We start from the raw sequence: 13256 nt of genomic DNA, 5'->3' as shown, positions 1-13256 counted from the left end.
ACAGGGCAAGCTGAGCCCTAGGTTTGTTGGCCCCTTTGAGATTTTGGAACGGGTTGGAGAGGTAGCTTACAGATTGGCGATGCCTCTAGCTCTATCAGGGGCTCATCATGTGTTTCACGTATCCATGCTCTAGAAGTATGTATCAGATTCCACGCACGTGCTGAGTTATGAGAACTTGAAGCTGGATCAAGATTTGTCGTATGAGGAGAAGCCTGTTCAGATTCTCAACCGAAAGGATAAAGTCTTGTGGAGCAAGACCATCACCTTAGTAAAAGTGTTGTGGAGGAACAAAAAAGTGGAAGAGGAAACTTGGAACTTGAGACAGATATGTGAGATCGGTATCCCGAGTTATTCAGGTAATTTCGAGGACGAAATTTTTGTAAGGAAGGGATAGTTGTAGCGTCCCAAACTTGCTAATAAGGCTTAGGACCTTGATTAGCGTGTTGGAAGGGAAATAACTGATTTAATTACGTTATTATATGATTTTCGTGATTATGTGATTAGAAATGTATGTTTAGGTGAATTAAATATGCATGTGGGCCCAATTTGGTTATAAGGGCATATCTATAATTTTAGCCTGTTGAGGGCATAAATGCAATACTTGTGTATATTGTGAGTGATACCACAAGTGAGTTGTGATATATTTGTGATGCACGATCCGAGACGGTCCTAAAGAGCAGTTTATCTAGAAAGTCACAACAGGGTCAAATACCTAGCTCGGGAGGAGCCTAGGGGTATATTGACAATGTTATATGTGTTCGAGAACTATTGAGTAACGAGTAGTATTTTAATAATTATTTAGACATGTCGGGATTAAATGGGGATTTCTGGGAACACTCGAGGAATTATCGGGACTTGGCAATTGATGAAATTCCCCTTGATGGCACTTGAAGATTTGGGTAGACTTAAGGGTCATTTTAATCTTTTCTTAAGATTGGGTATACACTTAGTGGCTAGAGAAAACATTGGAACTAAGAAAAAAAAAACAAGGCAGAAACTCTCAAGTCTCTCTCTCCTTCGATTTTCACCTTCTCTCTCTATGGTGCTTGGTGTTTGAAGAGTTTTTGAAGGATTTTAGGCCAGAAATTCAAGGGTTCAAGGCTGAAATTTGGGAGGCTAGAAACTTGGAACTCAGGGAATTAGTTCAAAGGCTTAGTTAAGTTCAAAGGTAAGCTCTTAAACCTGATCATCAATTTGAATTCTGCTGGTTTTGTTTTTAGAACTTAAGCTTGCATGAGGTCTCGTTTTGTTAGCTGTTTTTGGTTTGAATTTTGGTGTCTTATGAGAGTATGAATTGCTTATAAGTTTATTTGTGATGTTTAGACTGTGGGAATAAAAACTCTGGGCTTGGTTTTGAATTTTGGCTAGAACTTAGTTTGAAGCTCTGGGCAGGTTGCGACCTATCCCCGGGGCACCGCAGTGCATGTGGCTTGGGTGTGCTCTCTGAGATGGGGGCGTGCCGCGACCCACTAAGCCAAGTCGCGGCCTGCCTCCCCTTTGGCTTGGGTCCTTGCTTTCTGACTTGGGGGCAAGTCACGACCCACTAAGCCAGGTCGCAACCTGCCTAGGGATTTTAGTCTTAGGTTGGTTTCTAGGTTTGGTTAGGCTTGGGGGCTCAAACCTAGGCGCTCGAGACAATTTCTACTACCCATTTTAGTAGAAATTAAGGTCCCGAAGGCTAGAATTATATCTCAAAGTTATTTATTGGTTTAGAACTTGATGGATGTCTATTATGAATATGTTGTGACTAGGTTTTCAACAAGGCCTGTGTTAGAGGACTGTGCTTGGGATTGCAGTGCTCAGATAGCTTGGGACACAGGTAAGAAAACTGTTGTACCCATAGAGCAGGGTGTGGCCCTTTTGTTTGTATTATAGGGCATGGACTTATTGATTGAATTGCAGGGAGTAGCCCTAGTGTTAAGTTTAGTGTATGTTTAATTATCTGTTATTACATTATGTGATGCATATTTGTGAGTGAACGACGAAGGCCGGGAACGGCGAAGGCCGGGAACGACGAAGGCCAGAAATGGCAAATGCCGAGAACGGCAGGGAGCCGTGTACGACAATGGGCTGGGATCGGTATTGAGCACGTAGAGTGCAGGTCGTTAGGGCAAGACCCTCCTAGGATGCTGGACACATCCTCTCAGTGAAGACCGGGAACCCAGGGCCTGGTAAAGCACCTGGGACGGCATGGCCGCTATGTGTTTAGCCTGTTGGCTGCTTTGTTATATGCTATTGATAGATGTGCATATGTTATTTGTTTGTGTTGAGTTTTCTTGCTGGGCTTCAGCTCAAGGGTGCTCTATGGTGCAGGTAAGGGCAAGGGAAAAGTCGATCAACCATAATTATGGAGAGCGCGGAGCGACGAGTACATGTTCAACCTGCCCGGCCGCCATGGCTAGGATTATTTTTGGGGAAATGTACTGTAATAGTTAATTTTTTGCCTAAGTCGACCTTAAATGTATTTTGAGATGTAAAGTATTTTCTAAACAGTATTTTGGGATCCCAAATGTTTAACTCTTTATGTTTCCAATGAATGACCACGTTTTTATATTAAATGCCTTTAAACGACTTTTGTCACAATTTTAGCTACACTTTTGACCTAAATCCTTGATTAGCGAGCTAATGGAACGATTTAAACTCATTTATTAATGACTCTAAGGAAGTAGGGCATTACAACATATCTGCAAAATGAAGGCAAAGGATTAGTAAAAGTGTCGAGCAAGGTCAAAGTAAAAAAACAAAAAAATCATCATAATTAGGCAAAAAGTAGAAGTAAGTTGTGGAAAGAGAGTCAGATCACCCTCTTCAACTCCCCCCGAGTAGTCGGCTGCCTCGAATGGAAGACCCCCATCACTATGTGATGAGTCTAAGTCTATACGCTCTATGACAACCTCCTTACCCTTTCCAGGATGGGTGGTGATGGCAGTTTTGGGAGTGCCATGCTTGGCAGCCTCCTCGATGAAAACCCCGGCCGAACTCCTGGTTCGGTGAGCCACGCAGGGTCTGGACAGGGGGATTAATGCTTTGGCTTGCTTCTTACTAGGATGTGGACTAGGCAATTTAGTGCTGGACAAAGGTTTCCAAAGCGATTGCCTAGTAGGGGTGGCATCCTTGTCCCTCGTCTTATGGTCAGGGTAGAGCCCAGCGGATACAAGTCTTTCTGCGGTGGTCAAGGCCACCAGATCTTTGTAACAAGGATCCATAGCAGCTAGTTTTTTGGCCTTTATCTCCATTTCTCTGGTGGGGGCCGACCACCTAAAGGGACCATTACAACAGAAGGACAGGTGATTAGCAACGATGTTGTCTGTGGCAAATTATTGGCTGGCATAATCGATAAGTTAATATTGGAGTCCCAGTGGCTAAAATAAAAATACCCCGACCTACCTTGTTGAGGGCTGGATTTGAGGTCAAAGAGATAGTTTATCTAGTGTGTAGTCGGTACTGGCCAGTTTAAGGATTGGTATAAAACATAGAGGGCTGAAAGGAATCGGATGTCCTTAGGACTAATTTGGGCCCGAAATAATTTTCCACACTGCAGAAGTATGGCAGAAGAGGAAGGGCGGCACCCGTGTTCATATGGGATCTACTCCAGGCGCAGAATTGGGCCCCAGGGTGCTCGATAGTTTGTACAGTAGCAGGCTTAAGGATGGAAACGTCTCCGAGATGGAAGTGCTCTTTGATGTTCTGCAGCTGCTTATCAGAAATCGTGCTCTTAGGAACCATGTACAAAGGGGCGTCCACCATCTCTGAGGCAGGGTTAAGGACGACCTCGGTATGGATCTCCATGGCATAGTCGATTTCAGCTTCCCCCTCTTGCCCTAAAAGGCTCAGCTCTTCCTCAGCGGATGGGACCCCCTGTATTTAACCAAGTGGTGGCACAGCGTGCCACATGGGGGTCTTTTTCCTCTATACCACGGTTAGTGTGTTTAATGTGGGCCATCAGTCCTTTCAAATGGTGTCTTACAACACAGTTCGGTGGTCACCTCCCCTCTATGCATACAAGAAAAAGGGAAATATGAGGCGAGAACACCGAACTGTACTCGTCGGTAAGGATTCATAAGGTATTCCGACCAGCCCAGAACAAACACAGGACAACATGCTGAATAGAGGGTAGATCAAATTCAAAACAAGGGAACCCAAGAAAGTGGAAGGTTTTCCCCCAAAACAGTTTTTTAGTGGTGTTCTTCATGTTCTTTTAAGAACACCACACGTAAATCAACAAAAAGAGGAAGTTAAAACCCAGTTTTTACAAAGTGAGAGGTTAAAAAAGGTTATCCAGACCGAGGGCCACTAAAAATAGTCATCTATTTATGTGTTCAAGCAGCATACATTTAAGAAATCTAGGGATTCATCAAGAAAATTACTCACAGTCACAATGTATAAAATGCAAAGAGAAAAGAAAGCATCTTACATGGGTTACAGAAATAACAAAAAGATAAGACTGGAAAAATTACTTGTTACAGTATTATGGCGCCGAGGACGAGTTCGTGATGTGATGTAAGGATCAGAATATAGGCTAGATCTCTCGGACAGACTGGGAGATTTGGAGCGAAAGAAGGGGGGGGGGGGGGGGGGGAGGAAAGGGCATCCCTATTTATAAGCAAGGAAAAATGAGCTCCTCCATGTAGGAATTCAATGCGTCCGTCCACTCAACAGTCCCCTTAGCCATTGCAGGCACAACTATCCAGACATGTCAGCACGCCCATCCAATCACTTCGCCTCATCCATCAAATACATCAACCACTCTTCGGAAACCATGCGATACACTAAATGAAGGACTATTATGGTGCTTTATGGTTCCAAAAAGTGGGGGGAAGAACTAAAAGGTCATTTTTTTGGAAATATTAAGGCTATTAACTACATCAGGTGTTATGCCACGTAGCAAGGGGTGTGTACCTCTGACCAGACTGGACGGTATGGTCCCCAGAGCGAAAGTTTCCATGGTGCTTAGCACCGTTGTAAACTTGGGGGGAAAATTTTATCCCAAAAATTCGCATACTGACGTGGCACTAAACTTGGTCATGTGGAACAGACTGGGCAGATGCCCGCAGGTTGGTTGGTGTATACCTGCGGGGTATACGACAAGTTACTATTCGACATACTATCACCAGAGGCCCAGGAGATCGGAGTACACTTGACAAATGAATAACAGTTACTACTCAGTACGCTTTCCAGGATAGAAGTTGTTCGGTATGATGAACAGACTGTTCGAAAAACTTATACACGATCTTTATTTATTTTCATGTAGATCTAATATTAAACAAGTTAATATGAGACAACCTAGAACATGTTTCTAAAATTTGATTCAAAGAGAAATAATGATAAGAATACTTACATTATACGCAACAGAATTAATGAGTCCTTCCTTCAGTTTCTCTAACCCTTGTATCCTTTCTGCCACATAGTATTACCAAGACTATTGTTCAATTTTCTTCACAGTCTTCCAAAGTATCCTTAGAATCACCTAGACTAAGGTGGGCAATTCTCAACACATGAGATAGATACAAAGAGAAGAAGAGAAAAGAGTAATGAGTCTTAGAAAAGGACTTCTGCAGTAGAGAGAACCTAAAACCTATCAAAAACTTGTGATTTGTAACGACCCAACTATCTATAAAACTTAGGTCATTAAACCTACTAGACATAACTACAACTTTGAAGAAACATACATAAGAAAATTCATAACTTTATTGAAAACTTTAAAGATAATATTTGTAATTCATTAATGAGCTCATTGTTTTAAAATAAAACATAACTTTTAATAAAAAAATTTACAAAGCTAAATGCGGAAAAATACATAAAAATGTAATTTAAAGAGACTAAAAGAAACATTTTCCTCGAATCGACACGCAGCCCATCCACTCCATTCACCTCCATACACACACCAAGCTTCCAAGAATCCTTCCACCTCTGCATCTATTTTCCTGCATCATACTAAAAGAAAAGGAGTGAGCCTAATGCCCCAGCAAGGAAAACTACTAACAACATAAACATACACATAAAATCATATCATAACATATGCTATAAACATATCATCACATATACTATAAACATAATATAACATATACTATAAACATATTATAACATATTCCATATAAGACTATACTAATAATGGCCATTATGACATGTGATAAACCATCTACATCCCCTGTCTAATATTTGAGGTAGGTTAGATCACATGTATTGTATGATAACCCATCTACGTCCCGTGTCTAATATTTGAGGTAGGGTAAATCATAACATAACATATTAAAACATAAACTTATCAGAACATATTATACATAACATAACATAAAAGCCTAACATATCATACAAACATACAAGATCTAGCCTATTTTCCTTACCAAAAGAACCGGGATATGAGAACAAATATGGGGCTTGGAATACTCCTAAAACCAGTAATAGAACAGTGAGTATTTCTAAAGGAAAGAGAAAGAACTAAACCACCAAGAGAAAACTTACCGAAAAGACACCTTAAGTTCAAAGAACATAAAAACCTAACCACAAAACCGTAACAAAAGTAAAAGCCTGAATGAAAACTAAAGAAACTAAGGAATCAAACAGAATTGAACTTAAGAATAAGGGTACCTTTGTTGACCTTATTGATTGGCCTAACTCCAATACTGAAATACTCTAATCCTTACTTCCCAAGTGTTTGATAAAGCTTAAGAATGGTAAAGCTTTTTCTTTCCCAACCCAAGTGTATCACTCTTATGGTCTCACTAGCACCTTGGAGTCTGATCACAGCTGAAGAGTAAGTGAAAGGGCTGGGTACTAGGTCCTATTTATAGAGGTAAGGAGTGAAACTAACCCTATTTTGACTTGAATAAAAATAATGAATTTAATTGAAGATAATTGATTTTTCGTCAATCAGAGACTGAAGACTCAGTCAAAACTAACAGAGGTAGGTCTAAGGAGTCAAAGGTGGTTTTTAAAAATTAAAACAAAAAAATAATAATGATAATATGGGCGATATATCACCCCTATGTGGCGATATATCGGCTGGACCCTAATCCCGAGCCTCCGTTCGTATGATCGTTCAATGTCAACGTGTTTTTTGTATTCAGCGTCAGGTTATATATTGGCTCTAGTGCTGCGATATATCGACATACGTGATTATTTTAAACACGTAATTGCACTTTTTCAGCATAATTAAGGTTGGATAACTACCTTGACTAAGTCAAATTACGACCTTAACAGATTCTGGTGAAGACTAAGTTTTATATTCCCTTATTTTATCATTAAAATAATAACTCCTTAATAATCATGCATTATGACAAGTGTCATAATCCTAATGGCTCTATCTAAATCTTAGGTTATAATAAATATCATATTTATAACCAGCAATATTAATCAAACCTTATGTTATAATTAATATTCTTAAGCTATAGGTTAAACTTATAAAATCCATAACTATTGCTAGGAGTTTCCAACTAAGTACCGGTTTGAACCAAAATCCACGAAATCTAAAATACTACAACTACTACTAGCTAGATAACAAAGTAAATATTCTGGGACTCTACATGATTCAACTTATGATTTCAACTCTCACTTAGCATTCCATTTATAGACTCAATTAGGTCACTTTTTTAATTAAAAAATTTAATAAAATAATAGCAAATAATCAGCCCTAGGTTGAAATTATCATGGGCTTTAGGCCTGTGAAATTTCCCAATTAATTATAAGCCCATTGGACTTAAAATCAAGGCTTGTATTATTTTCTATTGAAATTAAAAAAAATTATTCAAATCCTTTATCAAATTAATTACTTATAATTTGAACCTTGATTTAAACTTATTTATTAATTTAGATACCAATTTATCTTAATTAATAAATCTACCATGATTTCTCTTTTCTTCTCTAAATTACATAACTATATGAAACTATCAAAAATTGACCTGGTCAACTTTGATAATTCTAATTGATAATTAAATTAATTAATTGAGACTATCTAGATGATTTTATCCAAGGTACAGTGGGGACCGTGGGCCTATGAAATCAAGCTCCAATAAGTTATCATAAATCTAACAAATAAATTTACTAACTTATTAATTCCTCGTGACTCCACTAAAGACTCAAAATTGCACTCTTGAATTCATAGAATGCTCTATAAACAATATAGATACGTTATTAATTATCCATTGTTAAAACCCTAATTGCCACTCGATCCTCTATAGACGGTCTACAATGAGATGGGACTAAAATACTGTTTTACCCTTCATTGTATTTTATCCTTAAAACACTTAGTTCCTTGTAAATGATACCGTTATGTGGATATGTTCGTCAAACCTAAGGTTCTAGGAATGAGAAGCTTGCTTAAGTCCATAAATAGACCTATTCAACTTGCAAACTTTTCTTTCTTGTCTAGCTACTTTAAATCCTTCTGGCTGATCCATATAAATGACTTCGTCAAGCTTTCCATTAAGAAAAGTTGTCTTGGCATCCATTTTCCAAATCTCATTGTCGAGAGTAACTTCTATGGATAGGAGGATGCGAACGGACTTGAGGATGGCTACCAGACTAAGAGTTTCCTCATAGTCCACACCTTCTCTTTGGGTATAACCCTTTGCCACTAATCGAGCTTTATAAGTCTCGATATTTCCATTAACGTCTCCTTTCTTCTTGTAGATCCACTTGCACCCAATGGCCATAAATTCACTAGGTGCATCCACAAGATCCCAGACGGAATTTGAGTACATTGACTCAATTTCATGTTTCATGGCTTCGAGCCATAGTTCCTTTTTAGGGCTAGCCATCGCCTGTTTTAAAGACAACGAATCATCATCACTAGTGTCACCAACAACCATATTGGTTTCACCATCCAAAACATAGCGAACTAGGTTCCTAGAAACCCTCCCACTATGACGAGGCTCTGTGACTGTTTGCTCAGGAACAGTGGTAATTTCTTCATTTAAATCGACTTGCGTCGGTTGGATATGAAGAGTGGGAATTTCATCATCAACTCGCGTTGATGACGATGGAACATTGGTTGGAGTCAATTATTCAACCATCTCCTCTAAAACTACTTTGTTGGATGGTTTGAAGTTTTGGACATAGTCATTTTCCAGAAAAGTAGCATTCGTAGAAGTAAACAATTTCTTTCTGAATAACTATAGAAAAGTCCACCCCGAGTACATTTAGGATAGCCAACAAACATGCAAACTTCAGTTTGCAGTTCTAGCTTTCCCTCCTTTTTCCTCAGGGCGTGGGCGGGACACCCCCAGATTCTATAATGGCGAAAACTAGGTTCACGACCATTCCAAAGTTCTAAATGTGTTTTGGGTATTGATTTGGAGGGCACGACATTGAGAATGTCGTTCGCAGTTTCAATTGCATGTCCCCATAATGAAGTTGGTAGAGTTGAGTAACTAAGCATGCATCTAACCATTTCCAATAAAATCTGTTTTGGTGTTCTGCTACACCATTTTGTTGCGGAGTACCTGGGGCAGTAAGTTGTGATAAAATCCCAAGTTCAGTTAAATGATCTTGGAACTGCATATCCAAATATTCTCCACCCCTATAAGATAGCAAGATCTTTAACATTTTACCTAATTGGTTTTGAGCCATTGCTAGGAATTCCTGAAACTTTGAATATGTTTTTGATTTCCTATGTATTAGGTAAAGACATGAGTATCTAGAGTAATCATCAATGAAAGTGACGAAATACTCAAAACCACCCGTGGCTTGTACATTCAAAGGTCCACAAACATCTGAATGCACAAGTCCAAGTGGTTCTTTGGCCCTATCACCCTTTGCAGAGAATGGACGCTTGGTCAGTTTGCCTTCAAGACAGGATTCACAGATAGGTAATTCACCTAAGGTGAGTTCCCTCAAAGGCTTGTCCTTTGTAAGTCTTTGAATTCTATCATAGGCAATGTGACCTAGTCTCAAATGCCATAAATACGTCATGTTATTGTTATCAATCTTTTGACGTTTATTGGTCCTAGGTTTAGCTACTTTGAATAAATCATTGTTAAGAGCGAGGAGTTTGTTAGGTCGCAGAATAGAAAGCCCATTTTCCAGACATGCAATACACAATTGTGATCCATTGAAAGAAATAGATATATTAGAACTTGTGAAAGTCATAACAAATGTTCTAATTGCAACATGGAAACTGAAATTAAGTTTCTACTAAAATCCAAAATAAAAAATACATCATTTAAAATTAGAAATTTATTTCCGAACTTCAGACGAGCTCTTCCTTTAGCTTGGACCGCAACGAACGCTCCGTTCCTAACTCTAAGCTTTAAGCCGCCTTTGTCCATTTCCTCCCACGATTCAAGAAGCTGTGACATGCATGGTTGTTCATAAAGCATGTTGAATGTGTAAATGTGGACATGGATTGATTATTGAATGCTTAGAAAATCTTGCTCACTTGTGCATGGTACTGGCTCATTAGTCAGATTTGGCAAAGGTGTCAGTATCTACTGTGAAGCCGGGACTTATTAGTCAGGTTCGGCAGTGGTACTGGGCACTGGTCACATAGTGCTGACTTATAAGTCAGGACGGCCTTAGCGTGTTCAACACAAGCCAATAAAGATTAGATATAATCGATAACTGCATTGGATGACTCAAAGAGCATTAATGCCAGACCGACCTCAAGTTCGATGAATACTATACGCGCTTGTGTGACTTACCCATCAGTCACTCATCTGTTAAGTTAGAGACTTACCCATCAGTCTCTCATCTGTTAAAGGCTAGTGGCTTACCCAGCAGCCACTCTTCTGGTTAAGTTAGTGACTTGTTTTCCAGTCACTCAGTATGGTTTTCAGTATGGTTTTCTAGAACCTCAAGTGATATTCACTCATCTGTTTAAGAGCTATAAGCTCTGTGTGATTATAATGATAATCATTTGATAATGTCTATATGCAATACTGTGTTTTCTTGCTGGGCTTTGGCTCATGGGTGCTATGTGGTGCAGGTAAAGGGAAAGAAAAGCTCACCCAGCCCTGAGTGGAGAGCTTAGGTGGTGATGTGTACATATGCGACCACTTGACCACCACGGCCAAGGAGTTCTCAGAGGAACTAGGGGGTTTACCCTATTTTTGCCGCTTAGGTCGGCGGGTTTGTAAATTTGAAACAGTAATGACCATTTTGAGTTGTAAATAACTTGTAAATGTTTTGATGAGCTCATGAATAGTTTTATATACTCAGTAAAGCACATCCTTTCCTTTTTACTGATTTTCCACCTTAGCCTTTTAATAACATTTAGAACACGTTTTTAACCAAAGGACCCAGGTAGCGAGTCAAATTTCCTGTTCACCGTAACTGTTCTGGGGTAACCAGGGCGTTACAAGTGGCCTCCTTCATGCTCGCCTCCAGATCCTCTTGAAGTTTTGTTGCTTCCTTGTAGTTAGTCTCAACGACTTCCTTAAACTTCTCCTTGGCAGCAACAGCCTTGGCCAGTTCTTCTTGGCTCCTCTTCAGCTCCTCAGTTAAATTGGCGACTTTGTCATCAGCCACTTTAACATTGGCCTTGCATGTCTTGATCTCCTCGGCTGCTGCCTTTTCCTTGGTTCCCATGCCTTGATCTCCTCGGCATATTTTGCACCGACCTCTTCATCACGACGCCAGTCGTTGTTCATGGTCAAGATACCCTGCAAACAATAGAAGAATGAAGCTTTTAGAGCTAATCAAAGGAAATGTTGTTCGACTAAAACACAATACATAAGAAACTTACATTGAGAAGTTCATTGAACCCACGAGCAAGGACCTGGCTGGGGTTCAACGCAGGAAGACAGGCAAAGGCTCCCTGATTGTGACGGTGCTTGGACAATTTTTGCAGTTTTTCATTTGTTGAGCTATAGGCATTGCTCAATAAATCTGTAGCCACAAATCTTCCTGCCTGGTCGGTGGAAGGAGCAATGCGAGGAGGAGGCGTAGTTGATTTAGAAGGAATGGGAGCTGGAGGGTCCTCTGGTCGAGCTCTTTTCTTGAAGGCTCCCAACTACCTTTTCCAGGGTTTTTTCTGCTCGACTTCTTTCTACTTGGTGGAGTGTCTGCGGAGGCATAGATATCAAAGGCATTGTCGGACGGCATGATTACAAAACAAGAACAAATGAGCAGATATGTCAAAAAATAGTTTGACACAATAAAGGAACAAACTAAAAAGAAATTCTAAGTAGTATACCCGAACTATTATTAGTGGTCGCTACATTATCTAAAGAGCTACTGCTACACTCATTTTCTGCCTCAAAGAAGTCCAAGATAAAACTACTGGTCGTAAATTTAAAGTTGCCATCCCTATCAAATAAAGGACAAGGGATGGGCAAGTTATTTAGAAGTGAGAAATCTATACCGTTCTCGTCTGAAGATTCGAGTATAGGGTCGGTGTATTTCTGTAGTTTTTGTTTTCCCCTCCCATGATGGGTAGAGGTATTATCTGGTCGAGTATTAGGGGATGGTTCTCGAATGGTCACTCCCGTTGGTCGTCGCCTTTGGGGTTGTGACACATATTGTTGCTTCTTGAGGATTTCTTGTCCTTCAGTGCCCTCTCCAGTGGCACTCCCCGCAGTAGATTCCCTCACTTCCTGGTGAGGTTCTAGAAGGCCGACCAACCTTAAATTGCTCTCCGTGACCAGCTCCTTGATGCTTTTTTCAATATTCTTCATGCTGGCCAGAGTTATGGCTCTTATCTCCATTTCTGGAGTAGGGCCTGGTCGGTACCATGGACCTAGATGCAGCATAAAACAACTAAGGACAAGGAAAGATGACAAAATGACTAGATAAATGTCAACCAGAGATTGAAAGTTTACCTCCTCGTGTGAAGGCCATGTTGTCGGCAACCAAGTCAGTTATAATGAAGTACTCTTGGAAGTACCCTCCTACATTGGACCTATGGGTTATGTCACTCAGGAATGTGCGAGCAGATTCCTGGTGATAAAAATGGAAGAACCCCGTGTTGTTCTAATTGGGGTTGGATTTGAGATCGAATAGATAGTTGATCTCATGCGGGGTAGGCACAGGCCATTTTTTGTGGTTGTATAAGATATAGAGTATTGAAAGTACTCTATATCCATTGGGTGTTATTTGGAAAGGAGCGACCTCGAAATAATTGGCCACCCCTCGGAAAAATTCATCCAAGAGCAAGATTTCCCTTGCTTCTATATGATACCTCGACCAGGCGCTGTAGGCACCTCCAGGCACGTTTGCCCTCTGGTCGGGTGTTGGTTTGTACAGGGTAACCCTAGGAAGTCATACTTCTTAGGATATTTTTCCACCATCCTGGCCGATACCACGCTAGGAGGGGAAATATA

The 13256-nt window shown here is 40.2% G+C and overlaps 1 protein-coding gene across 1 annotated transcript in view; it reads right to left on the bottom strand.

The window, feature by feature from the left end:
- LOC133832046 (uncharacterized) overlaps positions 1-11523 on the bottom strand; it is a 49401-nt gene extending 37878 nt beyond the window's left edge. The window contains exon 1 of the mRNA XM_062262437.1: positions 11295-11523. Within this exon, the coding sequence (XP_062118421.1) occupies positions 11295-11523 (229 nt within the window). The remainder of the gene's footprint in view (positions 1-11294) is intronic.
- Positions 11524-13256: the final 1733 nt, after the last annotated feature.

This window comes from Humulus lupulus, chromosome 4, assembly GCF_963169125.1.
Source record: "Humulus lupulus chromosome 4, drHumLupu1.1, whole genome shotgun sequence".
Classification (NCBI taxonomy): domain Eukaryota; kingdom Viridiplantae; phylum Streptophyta; class Magnoliopsida; order Rosales; family Cannabaceae; genus Humulus; species Humulus lupulus.
This window is presented reverse-complemented; position numbering and strand designations above follow the sequence as displayed.